Source organism: Oreochromis aureus, linkage group 23 (assembly GCF_013358895.1).
Source record: "Oreochromis aureus strain Israel breed Guangdong linkage group 23, ZZ_aureus, whole genome shotgun sequence".
NCBI lineage: Eukaryota > Metazoa > Chordata > Actinopteri > Cichliformes > Cichlidae > Oreochromis > Oreochromis aureus.
In genome coordinates this window covers 13,742,818-13,757,145 of record NC_052963.1, presented here as the reverse complement: position 1 = coordinate 13,757,145, position 14,328 = coordinate 13,742,818, and the positions used below count along the sequence as shown (strand labels likewise).

The 14,328-nt window shown below is 39.2% G+C and overlaps 1 protein-coding gene and 1 non-coding gene across 3 annotated transcripts; one reads left to right on the top strand and one right to left on the bottom strand.

Moving 5' to 3' along the window:
• Window positions 1–5,519: 5,519 nt before the first annotated feature.
• On the bottom strand, window positions 5,520–13,490 carry LOC116325196 (sodium/myo-inositol cotransporter-like). Of its 2 annotated transcripts, XM_039606346.1 has the most exons (7): window positions 13,410–13,489; window positions 12,404–12,483; window positions 12,039–12,128; window positions 8,925–9,852; window positions 8,641–8,836; window positions 7,364–7,491; window positions 5,520–7,261 (listed from the first exon to the last, which is right to left on the bottom strand). In XM_039606346.1, exons 4-7 carry the CDS (start codon window positions 9,550–9,552, stop codon window positions 6,015–6,017), a joined length of 2,199 nt encoding a protein of 732 aa, XP_039462280.1. In that variant the 5' UTR covers window positions 9,553–9,852; window positions 12,039–12,128; window positions 12,404–12,483; window positions 13,410–13,489; the 3' UTR covers window positions 5,520–6,014. The 2 variants fall into 2 exon arrangements, with proteins under 2 accessions (XP_039462280.1, XP_031601882.2); XM_031746022.2 differs by lacking the exons at window positions 12,039–12,128; window positions 12,404–12,483 and having other exon boundaries at window positions 13,410–13,490.
• trnal-aag lies at window positions 9,988–10,069 on the top strand. The gene has a single exon. It is a non-coding gene; the product is annotated as a tRNA-Leu (tRNA).
• Window positions 13,491–14,328: the final 838 nt, after the last annotated feature.

The following is a 14,328-nucleotide window of genomic DNA, read 5'->3' as shown; positions in this document are numbered from 1 at the left end:
GTTTATCTGGTCTTATTCACATTCAGAAGCAAATTATTCATTTCTCAAAACTCATCCACTCTTTACTCCTCCTGCCCATTACTTTTGCATCTATCGGCTGCAGATTTGAGTATTTCTGTATGTGCCATGACTCCAAGTAGTACCGAAACCCTCAGGTGTATGAAGTGAACAGGAATGAATACAGCACAGTCCCCTTTGGAGCTCCTGTACGCACATCAGATAGACCACCTTCCAGTCTCGGATACTGCGGCCCACTTCTCAGGCATTCAGCAACCCATGACATATTGGATGTGTTTACTGACATATCCTCATCAGTGTCCATTCTGGCACACTGATGTGGTAATTCATTGTACTATAACCTTCATTTCTCTAGTGATAGCACCGTTTCATTCAGCGGTATAAGCTCTCTATTTTGTGTTGTATTTTCTTCTCTTAATTTCTAATAAATGTGAGTCACTTTTAATAGAGTCCCATCAGGATCAATAGCACTGATTCTGGAGGAGCATTGAGTCTGTGTAAAGCATCCCTTATATATCCCTGATTTACTGGGCAACTTCTGGAATCACTTTAAAGAACTTGTGGCACAACTTGTTTAAAGATTCAGGACGCCCACACTTAACACTCGACACTGTCACACTGGACACTTTTAGTAAAATTACACAGAATCAAGTTGTGGGCTTTCCTTGAAATGACGAAGCCTTAAAATGTGGGTTTGATTTAACATTAAGCAATTTAATGGAAATCTTTTCATGTCAACTCTGACAAAAAATATGTCGAAACAAAGTTGAGTAAGAAAAGACAGGGTCACACACGATGGGGGGAGGGGGTAGTCTGACAAAAACTATAACACTTTAAGTAAACTGTAGAACCAACATTTAAGATTCTCATTTTATTAATATTATTTGGCATTTACATCTAATCTATGATAACTGATAAACAGAAGGCATAATGGAGTCACAGCTATGCGTCACAGGAGTCTGCAGGAAAATGAAGCAGCGCGGTGCAAACCCAAACAAGATAAAACAGAATAAATTCAAGATTCAAGATCTTGAATCTTGGAAAAGCAAGATAAGAACAGACTGTATTAAAACTAGTGACTATGTTATACTCTTGCATTTAATAGAAAGTACAGGCCCCATATGAGCTTAGTCAGGTCACATCTGTAGCAGTGGTTTTGCTGACACATTTTCGTAATTCACAAAGGGAATCTTTCTTTCACCCACTTCTGCTAAAAGCTGTGAAAAACATGGGACTTTTCTGGTCTTTTGTGTCAACTAACTGCTCACCAGATTTGGTCTCAGGGTGGTGGTTAACCAAAATAAGACTCTACATGGATTCCCAGTATGTTGTAGGTTTTAAACCACAAAAAAAGAAAAACAAACTGTGCACACACATTTTGTTTTCTCTGTGGTTTTCAGACAGTTTCCAACCAAGTCAAGCAAAGCTTCCGTAAACCATGCTGTATTTCTGTTCTGTAGTTCTACAACTGCCTATTTTTGAGCTCCAAACTTGCAAAATAAAATACTTGCAGCTTTGTGTCGATCAATTATTTCTTGATATTTTGTACTGGAAGTTAGAAATGTCTGAATGGATGGGCCCTCATTTGCCATGCATTTGGTTAGTCTCTTGTAATACCCGAAATACAACGTAACAAACATATAAGGCTAAAACACAATTTGTTCATTCTAACAAGTTTCAAAGTCAATACTTGTTATGACCACCTTTAATCTTTAGCACAGTCTGAACTCTCTTAGGCAGCTTTCTTTGAGTAGTCTTCAGGAATAGTTCTCCAGGCTTCTTGAAAGACATTCAAACCTCTTCTTTAGATGTTTCTGCCTTTTGTTCTCTTCTCTGTCAGGATGATCCCAAACTGCTTTAATAACGTTGAGGTCCGGGCTCTGGGGAGGCCAATCCATGACTGGTAGCATTTTTCACGTCTTTTCATGGAGAAGTATTGCTCAAGCCCAAGAAAGTTTGGCTCCTGTTAGGGTTGAAAATGATTAAATAAAGCTCTTTTTATTATTTTTATATACACAATGCAGTGTCCTCATAATCGAGTTGGCGTTCCGTGTTTTTAGGGTCAAAAGGTTATTCCAGCGCTATGACTGGGCTGAAATATTGAAGAGTTGACGTAGTAGCGTAGAGGGTTTTTCAGCACACTTACACATCACTGATAATGGTTATAAGGATATTCTCTGGGCCAAAGGGAGTCCGAACAAAATTTCCTGAACTAGATATTAGAGTCAGTAATATTAAACTGATCAAGGCTAGGCAGGAAGGTGGTTTTTGTGCCTGTCTTTATGATTCCAGGAAAAAGAGCAGATAGGAGGCCGACGGGGAGCGGGCATGGACAGAGAGGAGGTCAAATGGAGACATCAGGATGGGTTCCGGAAGAAGACAGACATAATAATCATTTGTTATTGTCGCAGTATAAAAACTGTGCGGCCCAAACCAGGGTCATCCTTGGTGTGAGGGAGGCTGTTGTGTTCACATCACGGTCCAGCGCTGTAACTTGTAATTTCAACTGCTGAAGCAAATTAAATCTTTTTAAAACGACAGATATTTTCCCTGTACTTCATTCTGAAAAAACCTGAACATGACAAAATATACCAAAATATAAAGAAATGAAGTCTGGCTCAAGACGTTTACTTATCACTGTAGTTAAAGTAAATAATTATGCAATATGAATTTTCAAACGTTCAAAGACTCTTAAAGTAATATTCTGAAACTTCAAAATACAGCAAGGCCTTTTTGTGCGTGCGATTATCAGTCATCTATTTATAGTGACATTATCTCGATAAACACTAAATTGTGTAGCGGCCACAACTGAGGTGTAATAAAGCTGAAGATACTGAATAAGTGAGGAAAAATAACCTAAACTTGTGTGCGTTGGCTTGTGTGACAACTACCCCCAGTAACTTTCCACTGTAGTAGAGGCCGCTGTTAATTTACTTCACTGAGTGGTGGCATGCTTGTTGTCGTGGCTTTAGCGTATGCAGTTTGCTTCACACACCATGACCTGGTTGCTCTTCGTTTGACATTGTTTTCTTTAGACAGCTCAATGTGTGCTGGTTTTACAGTAGCTCAAACATTTAAGAACTTCATGTCCATGTTTCTAATGAATCACTATTGCAATAACCGTCACAGCAGCTGATAATAAGCACATTTACAGTGTAAACCTCAAGTCTACTATATTATGTCAGTAAAGAGGTTTATTTAGTAATTCATCATATTAATTCAATATGCTAACATTCATCATTCACAGTAAAGTATAGGTGAGGCTCATAGGTGTCATTAGTTATGCAGAAGTCAGCAGAATGAAGGCATGTTTTTACTCAGTGATCCTGCAAGGTAGAAAGATTTCTCTGTTCTCAAGAAATAAGTATGTGTATAAATTGTCACGGCTATAGTTAAAATAGCAACCTGAGGAAAAACACCTAAATTCACCACACCCCAGGAACATATTTGTGCCAGTTTATCTTGTTAATATTTCACTATGCATGTGAACATTGAGGCCTTCAGTTCATTGAAGTGCAGCCAACACTTGTTGGAGTATCGCAGCGTGAATAAAAGTGGTAGAAAGATGCCCGGCTTGGGTGTTCTTATGTATTGGTTGAGCTGGCTGCAGGAATAACGTGAGTGGTAATATTGCTGGAAATTAATCCATCTGCTGGATGTCTGTCTTAAAAAATATTTTCTGTAGTTGTAAACAGATATAACCCACATTTTCCCCTCATTCTCAACAAAGCAAATCAGGTCAAAGAAAGCTTGTAAAGTTTGTAGTTCTCACCAGTTTCCAACCACTGTGCACCACTAACATGCGATAGTCCTGATATATATACACATAAATAGACTCAAACCCTCAGTGTGCTTAAAATGGCAGTTACACTATGCAAAGATCAATTTATAAAAGAATAATTACATAAAAGACACTAGTACTTAGTAGTTCATTTTTTTAAGAAGTTTTTATTGTACAATATGCTTTTAAAAAACGTACTATGTGGTCAACTTTAAATCTGGACAACTTTCAATCAGTTTCTTTTAAAAAAAAATTGTTTTGCAATTAATTTGGTCCGCTGTTTAAGTGCTCAGTGCTAAATAATATAATGGAAATATTGCAATATAAGTATGTCCTATCTTTAAATTGATGATCAGGGTCAGCATAACTTCTTACAATTTGACATCATTTAATTCACAATTAATTAATTCATTTGTGATTAAAGTAAGTGCAAGACACCCTTTGAGTTCTGCGTATGTGTACAGATAAAATAAAACATGACCATCACACCAAATGCCTTTTCCAACTCAAATGTGTATCAAGTACTAATCCAGGTGTCATGATCATATGTCTTGGAAGAAAAAAAGGCTAAAAACAACAGAATTACCTACACATTTCCATTTAAATGAAAAGATGTAGTCACAGTAAATTTCAGCCATTCACATTCATTATGAATTGTCATATCATGAACACATTCCCATTGGGATTAATTCAAGATTATGCAATTGTAGCTGTAGCATACACAAAAACAAATCTGGCAGTCAATTTATGTTTTCACCTGATATCATCAAGTGTACGGTGTTATAAATGTGGCACTACGGGAAAAACACCTTATGTACCTATATGCAAATGAGTACTGGGCAATTAAACCTAATTTATAAAATTATGCTAGCAGCTCATTGACAGCGTCATAATTTTTGTAAAACATGATTTACAACTAGAGCAAGTTCACTAATGACCTGTGTAAATTATACACTGACAGACAGTGATTGTAAAAACATAAGGTGCATTAAAATAAACTTTGTACTTATACAACAGTGCTCTTTGAGTCATCTTCTGTCATTATTTGTACACATTTACTCATGTTAGTTCAGAATCCAAAATCCAAATGAATTAAACATATATTATACATATAGTTCAGCATATTGTCAGAAAATATAAATTTACTATAAACTGTATATAAAAAATATTAGATTAGATTATGTATTTATTTTGGTCAAACTCTACTTTCTGAAATCACATTTTTCTTCTTTTGTATTTGTATTTTCCAATAGCCTAACACATGACATGTCTTTTGATTATAGGCTAAAGGCAAAACATCAGAGCTTTTTTCTCTACAAAAGACTAAAACCATGTAAAACACCAGCTTGGTGTTTTACAGTATTGTACTTACATACTCTAAGTACAATACCTGGAGCAGCGGTCCCCAACCTTTTTTTGCACCATGGACCGGTTTAATGTCAGACAATATTTTCACGGACCGGCCTTTAAGGTGTCGCGGATAAATACAACACAATAAAATGACACAACCAAGACAAAAACTGTGGTACTTTGTAAATATAATAATAAACACGAATTCACTGTGTAATTGTGTAACTTTATTAGCAGCGTCCTCCTGAAATGCGCCAACAGCACTGAGAGTAACATCCTCCTCTCTGCCCCTTAATGCTATCTGGTCGCTATGGTAACGTGTAAATATTTCTTTCAAAATAAGACACACAACTACAACTCGGGAAAAGACCCAGGGAAACCGAGTTAACGATACAAACCCTGAAAACTGAAAATTTCACACCTGAGCCTCAACTCTCGCGGCCCGGTACCAAACAGCTCACGGACCGGTACCGGTCCATGGCCCGGAGATTGGGGACCGCTGACCTACAGTATATGCGTATGTATGTATATACCCAGCACAACAAAAATATATGAAAGGCAATGTGGGTAAATGCTTTTTAAAGGGTTTCACTTTGTCATATATATATATATATATATAGGCATCTAAGTGTATTGCTAACTTTTTGTGCAACCAAAATATAGGTTAGTACATCTCAAACTCTACCATCTTTTGAATATTGAATAACAAAATAAAATATGGTAGCCCCATGCCTTTTGTATCCTTAAAATGTGGCTTTTGTTAATTTGTGTAATGGGTAATTAACTGTATCAAACATGCCTGTTCTGTATTTCTTGGACATTCATCTACTGACAAATTTGGCCTTCTGTTTGGAAATAACTGAACCTATAAGGAGAAATAGATGAAGAGAAAGATCCCAACTGAGCAAACCACCACCAGTGCGATGTTTAAGATGATTCTGGTTGTTGGAGGTTCATAGAGAAGCTCCTCCACCATCTTCTCCTGTTCTTGAACTGTTATGGCCTGATCTTTGGATAATTCCTCCTTGAATCCACAAAACCAATCCAAAGTCTTAATACAACATCCACGCTCCTCTTTTGCGTCCCCTGCACCACAGCTCTCGTCTTCCTCCTCCACATCCTCCACTCCTCTTGTTTCCTCATTTTCTATCATTTTGGAGCCTGAACTCTGAGCACAGCCACCATTCTGTACTGAAGGGATTGCTTCTATATCAGTTGCTGTGACATTATTACTACTTCTTGATTGACCATTTTCAAGATTTGCCTCAGAGCCATTGAGCAAGTTTGGGTTCTTGGGACACTTTTCTTCACCAAGAACACCATTTCCATTAAAGGCTGAGTGATTTAGGGGTTTCAAAACATTGACGTCTTTTTCAGCATTTTTTTCTTGATTTTTTAGCTTCTTTTTCTTGTTTAGTCCCCAGAGAGTAGTGGTTTTGATTTGTCCCTCTTCGGGTGGAGGAGTGCAGAGACTCACAACAACAGCCACCAGAGATGATATCCAAAACAAGATGGCTGCCACATACATGTAATGGATATCTTTGATGAAGGATGGGCGTTCATCAGGCTGATCGCAGTGTGGCTCTCGATAAACAAATGCCAAAGCCAAACGGAGTGCTCCAAGGAAAAACCCTACCATCCCTCCCCAAAAGGCACCTGTCTCATTACAACGACGCCACAGGATACCAAGCAGGAAGAGAGCCGCTATGGGCGGAGTCAGATAATCTGATACTTCTTGGATGTAGTAGAATATCTGGCCTCCCTGCATTTCAATGATCACAGGCACCCAGGCGATGCTGATGATCACCATGAAAACGACAAACAGCCTGCCTACTATCATCAGCTCTCTGGACGACGCCCGCTTTCGCAGCATCTTGTAAATATCTAGGGTGAAGATGGTGCTTGCAGAATTAAAGATAGAGTCCAAGTCGCTCATTAGAGCTGCAATCATAACAGCCATCATCAACCCGCGGAGACCGACGGGCATTACTGACATGACGAGCCTTGGGTAAGCCACATTGCTGCAGCCAGCTGCAGAGCCACACACTTCAACACAGTGCTTTGGACTGATACATGCCAAGTCATCAGCGAATAAGATCCTGGAAATCATTCCTGGAATCATGATCACATAGGATACATCAGTAAGACAATTAGTGAGTATAGAGTCAGAATTTTAGCTGTGTAAGATATTCATAGGGTGGTTAATGTCTCTACCTGGGATGACAATGATAAACATAGGCAGGATTTTGAGGAAACCGGCCATGATTGTTGACCCTTTGGCATGAGCAATATTCTTTGCTGCCAGAACCCGCTGAACAATCACCTGATCTGCACACCAGTACCTGGAGCACATAAACACAAAAATTAGTCTGCTAATTGGTACTTACCTCTATTTAGTATACTCTGGACTACCTGTGCCATTTGTAATGACCCCAAAAGTTAGCTTTGTGAGAACTTTTCTAGGGACATTTCTGAGACCGTGCTTGTTCTGTGGCTCCATGGAGGGTCTCTCAGTCAGTCCTTCACCTCAGATCTCAGTCTGACAAATCATGAAACATTTTCACTGAAAAAAAATGTATGTTGACACTGAAATGACTTTATAGGTCAATCATTGACCACTGGGATATTTAAAGCCTTTATTGGACTTTCAGTGATGTTAGAGAAAAAGAATGAGAACTAAACATCATTAAGAATTTCCATCCATCCATTTTATTCCACTCTGCCAATTTAGGGTTGCGGTGGTTTACAACCTATCCCAGTTGCCATAGTGCATGAGGCAGGTTATACCCTGGACAGGTCACCAGTCTGTCACAGGGGTAACTCAGGGAGACAGACAACCATTTACACTCACATTCACTCCTATGGCCAATTAACAATGACCAATTAACCTAACCCCACTAAGTGCATGTCTTTGGACTGTGGGAGGAAACTGGAGTACCCACACAGAAAGATTTCTCAATTGTCAGATTTAACTGCTTGAAACTGACCTTATTGCCAATAATGCCAACCTGAGGAGTTTGGATTCTTGCTCCATGGCTTGAACCAAACCACGGACCTTCTTGCTGTGAAGAAGCACCACTCAATTTATATGTGTTGCCTCTACTTTAAGAATTTCTAACTGTATAATTCATTTTTTTTTTGAGGAAAATAAATCTTATGCAACATGTGTGCAAGGTCCTGGCTGCGATGCCAGCGAGCAACCAGGACCTTGCACACATGTTGCATGGTTGATTAGCATACTTGCCCTAGCGCTACAAAACATTAAATGAAGCATGCAAAGCCAAGGAGCAAGAATAAATGCTCCTCAGGGCAGCATTTCATGGTAACAAATTCAGTCTACTTTAACTTAAAGCAATCAAATCTGACAGGTGGCAAAAAAAGAAAAACACCTGGCTCAGAGTAAATCTTTTAGAGATTAGGAGTGTTTAAACACACAAAGCTGTACAAAACTGTATTGGTAAGGAAATTAGTCTTGAAAGAAATAGCATTACCAAATAGAGGCAGGAGTCTGGCCCAGTAAGAAACCAAGCCATGGCAGGTCTGGATCCTGGGCTGCTCGGAGGATCTTCAGACTATCTGGCTTCGGAGTGGCATGGTTATAGCAGGACTCAGAATACGTCAGATTGGGTGAAGACAGCAAGATGGCGCTGATGTTTGGAGTGGCCTCCATGTAACCGAGTCTCACACCTTACAAAGACATGCCAAAACATGGTTTAGCATTGTTTAGTTAAACAACTGGCATAAGTTCATGAATGCACAAAAGAGAAACAAGGACCTTCGAACCCTCCCACTTTGACGAGGCTGATGCCTGTTAGACAGAGTGCCCCAGCAATCATGAGGAACGCTTGAACTGTGTCCGTGTAGATAACAGCAACCAGACCTCCGGAGATGGTCAGCAGAGCTGTCATGGCGATGAGGAGGAGGATGGACAGATAGAGGTTCCAACCTAAGGATTCCTTGATGAACAAGGCTCCAGAATAGAGATCCACAGACAGCTTGGTGAAGATGTAAAGGACAAGAGATAAAGCAGCAAAGTACACCTTCAGTCGATTCCCCCCGTACCTCTTGGACAGGTACTCTGGCATGGTGTAGACGCCACACTGGATATAGACGGGAATAAACATCCAGCCTAAAAACTGGAGCAGTAATACAGCATTGAGCTCCCATGCAGCCACGCTGAGACCGCTAGCAGCACCTGATCCAGCCAATCCAATGAAGTGCTCACTTCCTATGTTGCTGACAAATAGAGAAGCTCCCACAGCTGCCCAGTTCATGGAGCGCCCAGCAAGGAAGTAGCCGCTCACTGTGCTCCTATTGGCTTTCCACATTGCAAGGAAGCCAATCCCTAACACCAGGATGAAGTAGATCGCTACGACGATCATGTCCGCCGCTTCCATAACCATGTTTAAAACCTTTTATGGCTATATGGCAGAAATAAACTAAATGTGCCCAATGGCGAATTTGTGACACGGCTTCAAACGCTTCATCTATAGTCATCTATATCTTCTTATATACACAGACAGTGTAAGACGTTTATGAAAGAGACATCTGAAACATTTGCATCTGTTTCTTAGGAATTACTTCAAGCACTATTGACTTTTGGATCCTTGGTAGTTAGCTCTGGAAATCTGTGCAAGCTGTGGTTTGGCAGCACACAGGATGGCATTGGGTTGTTCCTTGGTTTTACAGAAGAAGTGCGATTCCTGCAACAAGATGAACAAAACATAAAGAACAAGTTGCATGACCAAAGCAATGCAAAAACATGTGAACAGCTGAAAATGGCTGATAAAACAAGGAGACAATATTTGCTTAGGAAACACAGTGGGTTGCCAAATATCGGTAGCGTGGCCGAGCGGTCTAAGGCGCTGGATTAAGGCTCCAGTCTCTTCGGGGGCGTGGGTTCGAATCCCACCGCTGCCATAAACAGAATTTTTTTTTTTTTTTTAATTTATTTAAATGAATTTCCCAGAGGAACCCACCCAAAGGATTAATAAAGTTTTATCTATCTATCTATCTAGATTAGAACACTTCTTTGCAGTGTAGATAAGCTGTAAAAGGTTGCGAAATGAGGTGATATAATGGTTCTTTTGTCTCAAAACCCAAGCATTAATTCTTGTTTGTAAAAAGCTGACTGAATTGCAGTGGAGTTAACTGTAAATCTGGCTGCCATATTCAGTGTGTACACATGCAGAAATGCTCCAGAAATCATGTAAGATATTCTGTTCCCTAAACCTTGTAATCTGTTCAGTGTAAGAGAAGTGGTGCAGTCAGTGGTTGAACCTTTCAGAGCCTCAGTCGTCATCCCAAGTTGGTCACCTATTAATTTTAGCCTCTTACTTTAACACTCCCAGCTAATAGAGCTAATAGAGACATTGTTTCAAAGAATTATCATCTTGCATAAAGATTTACCATAAAAATAATTGCTGGTATTTCAACTGTTGTAAATGAGTTGTTGGTATGGTGGCCCTGAGAGGCCAAACGGACTGCAACTTAAGAAAACACCAGTAATAACAAAAACGCTGCAAAAGCACACAAAACACAACGTAAATAGGAAAAAACACAACACAAATAGGAAAAAACAGAGTTCCTAAAGCACAAGGGAAGTGTTTCTGGGGAGACAATAACCCGACGGACGAGTTGCAGGAACCAAAATATGCTAAGAATTGCACTGGGAGACAGTTAAAAGAAGTGGAGGATCTATCAGTGTTGTGAGGAAAGAAAAGATGAGAGGTAAGTGTGTTAGCCTAACTATTAGCCTAAAAATCCGTCATCAGTATTATATGAATCATGATAAAACACGCCTACCATGTTTTGGATTCCTGTAACTGGTCTGTCAGGTTATTGTCTCCCCAGAAACACTTCCCTGGTGTTTTTTCCTATTTGTGTTTTGTTTTTTCCTATTTCCGTTGTCATTTTTCCTATTACCGTTGTGTTTTGTGTGCTTTTGCAGCGTTTTTCTTATTGCTGGTGTTTCCTCAAGTTGCAGTCCGTTTGGCCTCTCAGGGCCACCGTATGTTGGCCTATAATCTGTCAAATATATCGCTCAGAAATAGCATTGAGTCATTTTGAGCCAGAAATAAAAACTTTTGTCAGAAACTGCAATCAGTTTTTGGTAAAGTGAGTGTTATATATCCTCCATTTGTCTAGGTAAAAGGCCAAGAGGGCAGCAGAAATGGCAAAGAATATAAAATAAAAATTCTATAAAGATATTCTCAGTGGCTGACAAGAACTAGATTGATTATAATGTAAGTACAGTAATGCAGAGTCATTATTGTACTTACAAAACAGGTAATTTCTTTATTTATTATGCAACCCCTTTATAAATCCAGTCCACACTGCAAAATATTTATTGATATAAGCAGAGATGTTAGACAATGGGTGTCAAACATAAGGGCTGGGGGCCAGAATCAGCCTGACACAGACTCCAATCCGGCCCACTGTACTGGGCTGCCCTTGTTCACATTGGAACGTGTGAACAAGGGCATAAATTTTGGTCTGTATTCTGATAAATTTTACAACTTGTCCTGCTTCCCCTGATAAGGACTTCCGCAGTAACTGCTCATACTACTCCAAAGTAAGTAAGCAACTGACAAATATGATCTAATATAGAAATTACACAATAAAAAAATCTGTCATTTTTTGTGAATTTACAGAAACTTTCTGTTCTGACAGGACAATCTGAGCAATGAGCTACCAGAACTTTTTTGTGATTTTCCGCATTTATTTCTTACTATTTAAACCCAACAAGTCATGGTGACAGATTTCTTTCATTTAATACAGCAGCATTTCTTCATCCTGTAGATAAACCGAGACATACTATTGACATTACAATTCTTTTTCTTATATCAACATATTCTCAGAGATTAAATGTGCAGTTAAATGTCTTTACACTGAGAGATATGGGAGTTTCACTGGTCTGGCCCACTTAAGATCACAGTGTGCTGTATGTGACCCACCATGTAAAATGAGTTTGGCATCCCTGCATTAGACATAAAAACAAAGAGAAACATCAGAAATCACTCGAAACTAACTTGAGACGTGTAATTTGAAAGAACTTTAGCAAGCAGGTGGCGTCTAAGGAAAGCTGGTGTGCAGTTACGATAGAGGGAAGCTGCATACATGCACCAGCATTGCTTTGTTACATTGGGATAAAAGGCTGTAAGACTGGCTGAATTTTACAGAAGTGATGTGTATGTCAGCTGCTGCTATCTAGTAACAACTGCAAATCCTTTCAATAAGCAAAGCAATCACAACCCACGATGCGGGACTGTAGTATGAGGGTCCTGCATCAGGGCCGGTGTTTGTGTTTGCTGTGTTTGTTGCGGTGCTCTGATCTGTGGAGGATGACAAAGGTTGACTATCTGAGGGTCTTTGTGAAAACAACATTTCATATACATAGGAGACCTAGTGCATTTCCAGGTAGCAAGTTTACTCTTGCATGAGAGTCAATATTAAATTGAAATAATTAGCACATGGTTAACCAGAGTCTTGAGGGAAAGGCTAAGGAAACATTTTTTATTTCCAGCTTTCTCAGACTTGAGTATATTTGCCCCCTTTTTAGGAAACATAGTTACCCAATTTTAGACCTGATTCACTTCACTTCTTTAAAATACTGTTGGGCACTCTGGAGGATTTTATGACAGGAACCTCTCAGTACTCCTGTGCTGTGCTTCATGCTGGTTCTTTTGGTTATGATTTATCTGGTGCTAATACTTCAAAACACCTCTTTGTTCTCAAATTAAAATCATAAATAGTGTTTGATGTTGCAATATAACCAAATAATATATTATGTTACATTCTGAAACAGTTCCTGTCACTCTGCTTTCTGCCACTTTATACTTCCGTTTTGTTTTTTAAGCATTAATTCAAAAGGACCTTAAAAGTCATAATTACCTGCTTTATTTAATTTGTATGATTTACAGTGTCGTAGTTAATTTCTAATAAAAATATTTCCTGCTCTGTTATTAATATTAGAGTATAATACGGGTTATTAGTTGTCACGCTTGACTATATTACCACAGTCTCTGTTTCCATAATCCTGGGCCATTAGTCTCAGTCTCCTGTCATATCCTCTTACAGTCCTGCTACTACTTTGTGAATGAATCAGCACGTTCCTACAAGTCTATTATTAATTGCACACGTATTTCATTCGCAGCATATGTTCATTAGCATTAGCAGTAACTATGAAGAGGTAAAAAAAAAAAAAAAAAAGTTTCTGAATGTTTTCGAAGTTTCACTTTAAAGAAAAGCTCAGACTCACCTGTTTCCTCTCCGAGTGTTTCCCGGGTTGAACGTTAACCAGCCGTTTAACTACCGGACCGGTCTGACCGGTCTGAGCGCGACACCGCACGGAGCGCTCCTCGGCGCAGCCTTAATAAAGGCACCGCGAGCCTCCGCCCACAGCAGCATCGTCACCTTCAGGTTCGAGGAGGGCGCTCGTGGTATGCAGGTGCTTTCCACTGAGTGCGCTGCAAGCATGTACATACAGGTTCAGCATTACTGATACCAATACCGACTCTATGTAGGAGAGAGCAGTGTGGCACGATTAATGAAATGAATCATCATCAATTTTCAAATTCTAAACACATATGGACCCAATTTTAAATCACAGTTTTTACACTCCACAGTAATTTATGTTTATTCATGTGCTTGTTATTTGTCTGTCGCATGACAGTCAACACAAAAAAGTTATTTTGTGCACATTTGACGTATATTAGTTCATTAAAAATGCTAATAATTTAGTGCAGTTAAGAGGAATACATATTGAACTCAGAGGATAGAAACAAAATATCAATCCTGGCGCTCTAGTATCGATTCAATACCAGTGCCAGCGTTGGTAGTGATACTATCGATATTTGGATCAATGCACCTGCCTCCGGTAAGGAATTGAATTCACTAACTAATTAACTATCTGTTTGATTCATGATAAACAAAAAACTAAGGACTGAGGAGTCTCTTGGTGGATTTTTGGTTATTTTGCAGTTGTTTTAAATTGAAGATGTGATTAATGACAATGTGAGTCCCAGCGAATGTTGCAGTGGTGAATTCAGGAGAAAATTATATAGTAATATCAAAATAAGTTAACTTCTTTCCCTGTCAAACTATTTAGTAGTTGCAACAGTCATTAAAACTAGCTTATAGGATGTTAATTTCACATGAGAGCGTGGCCATATTCTCCC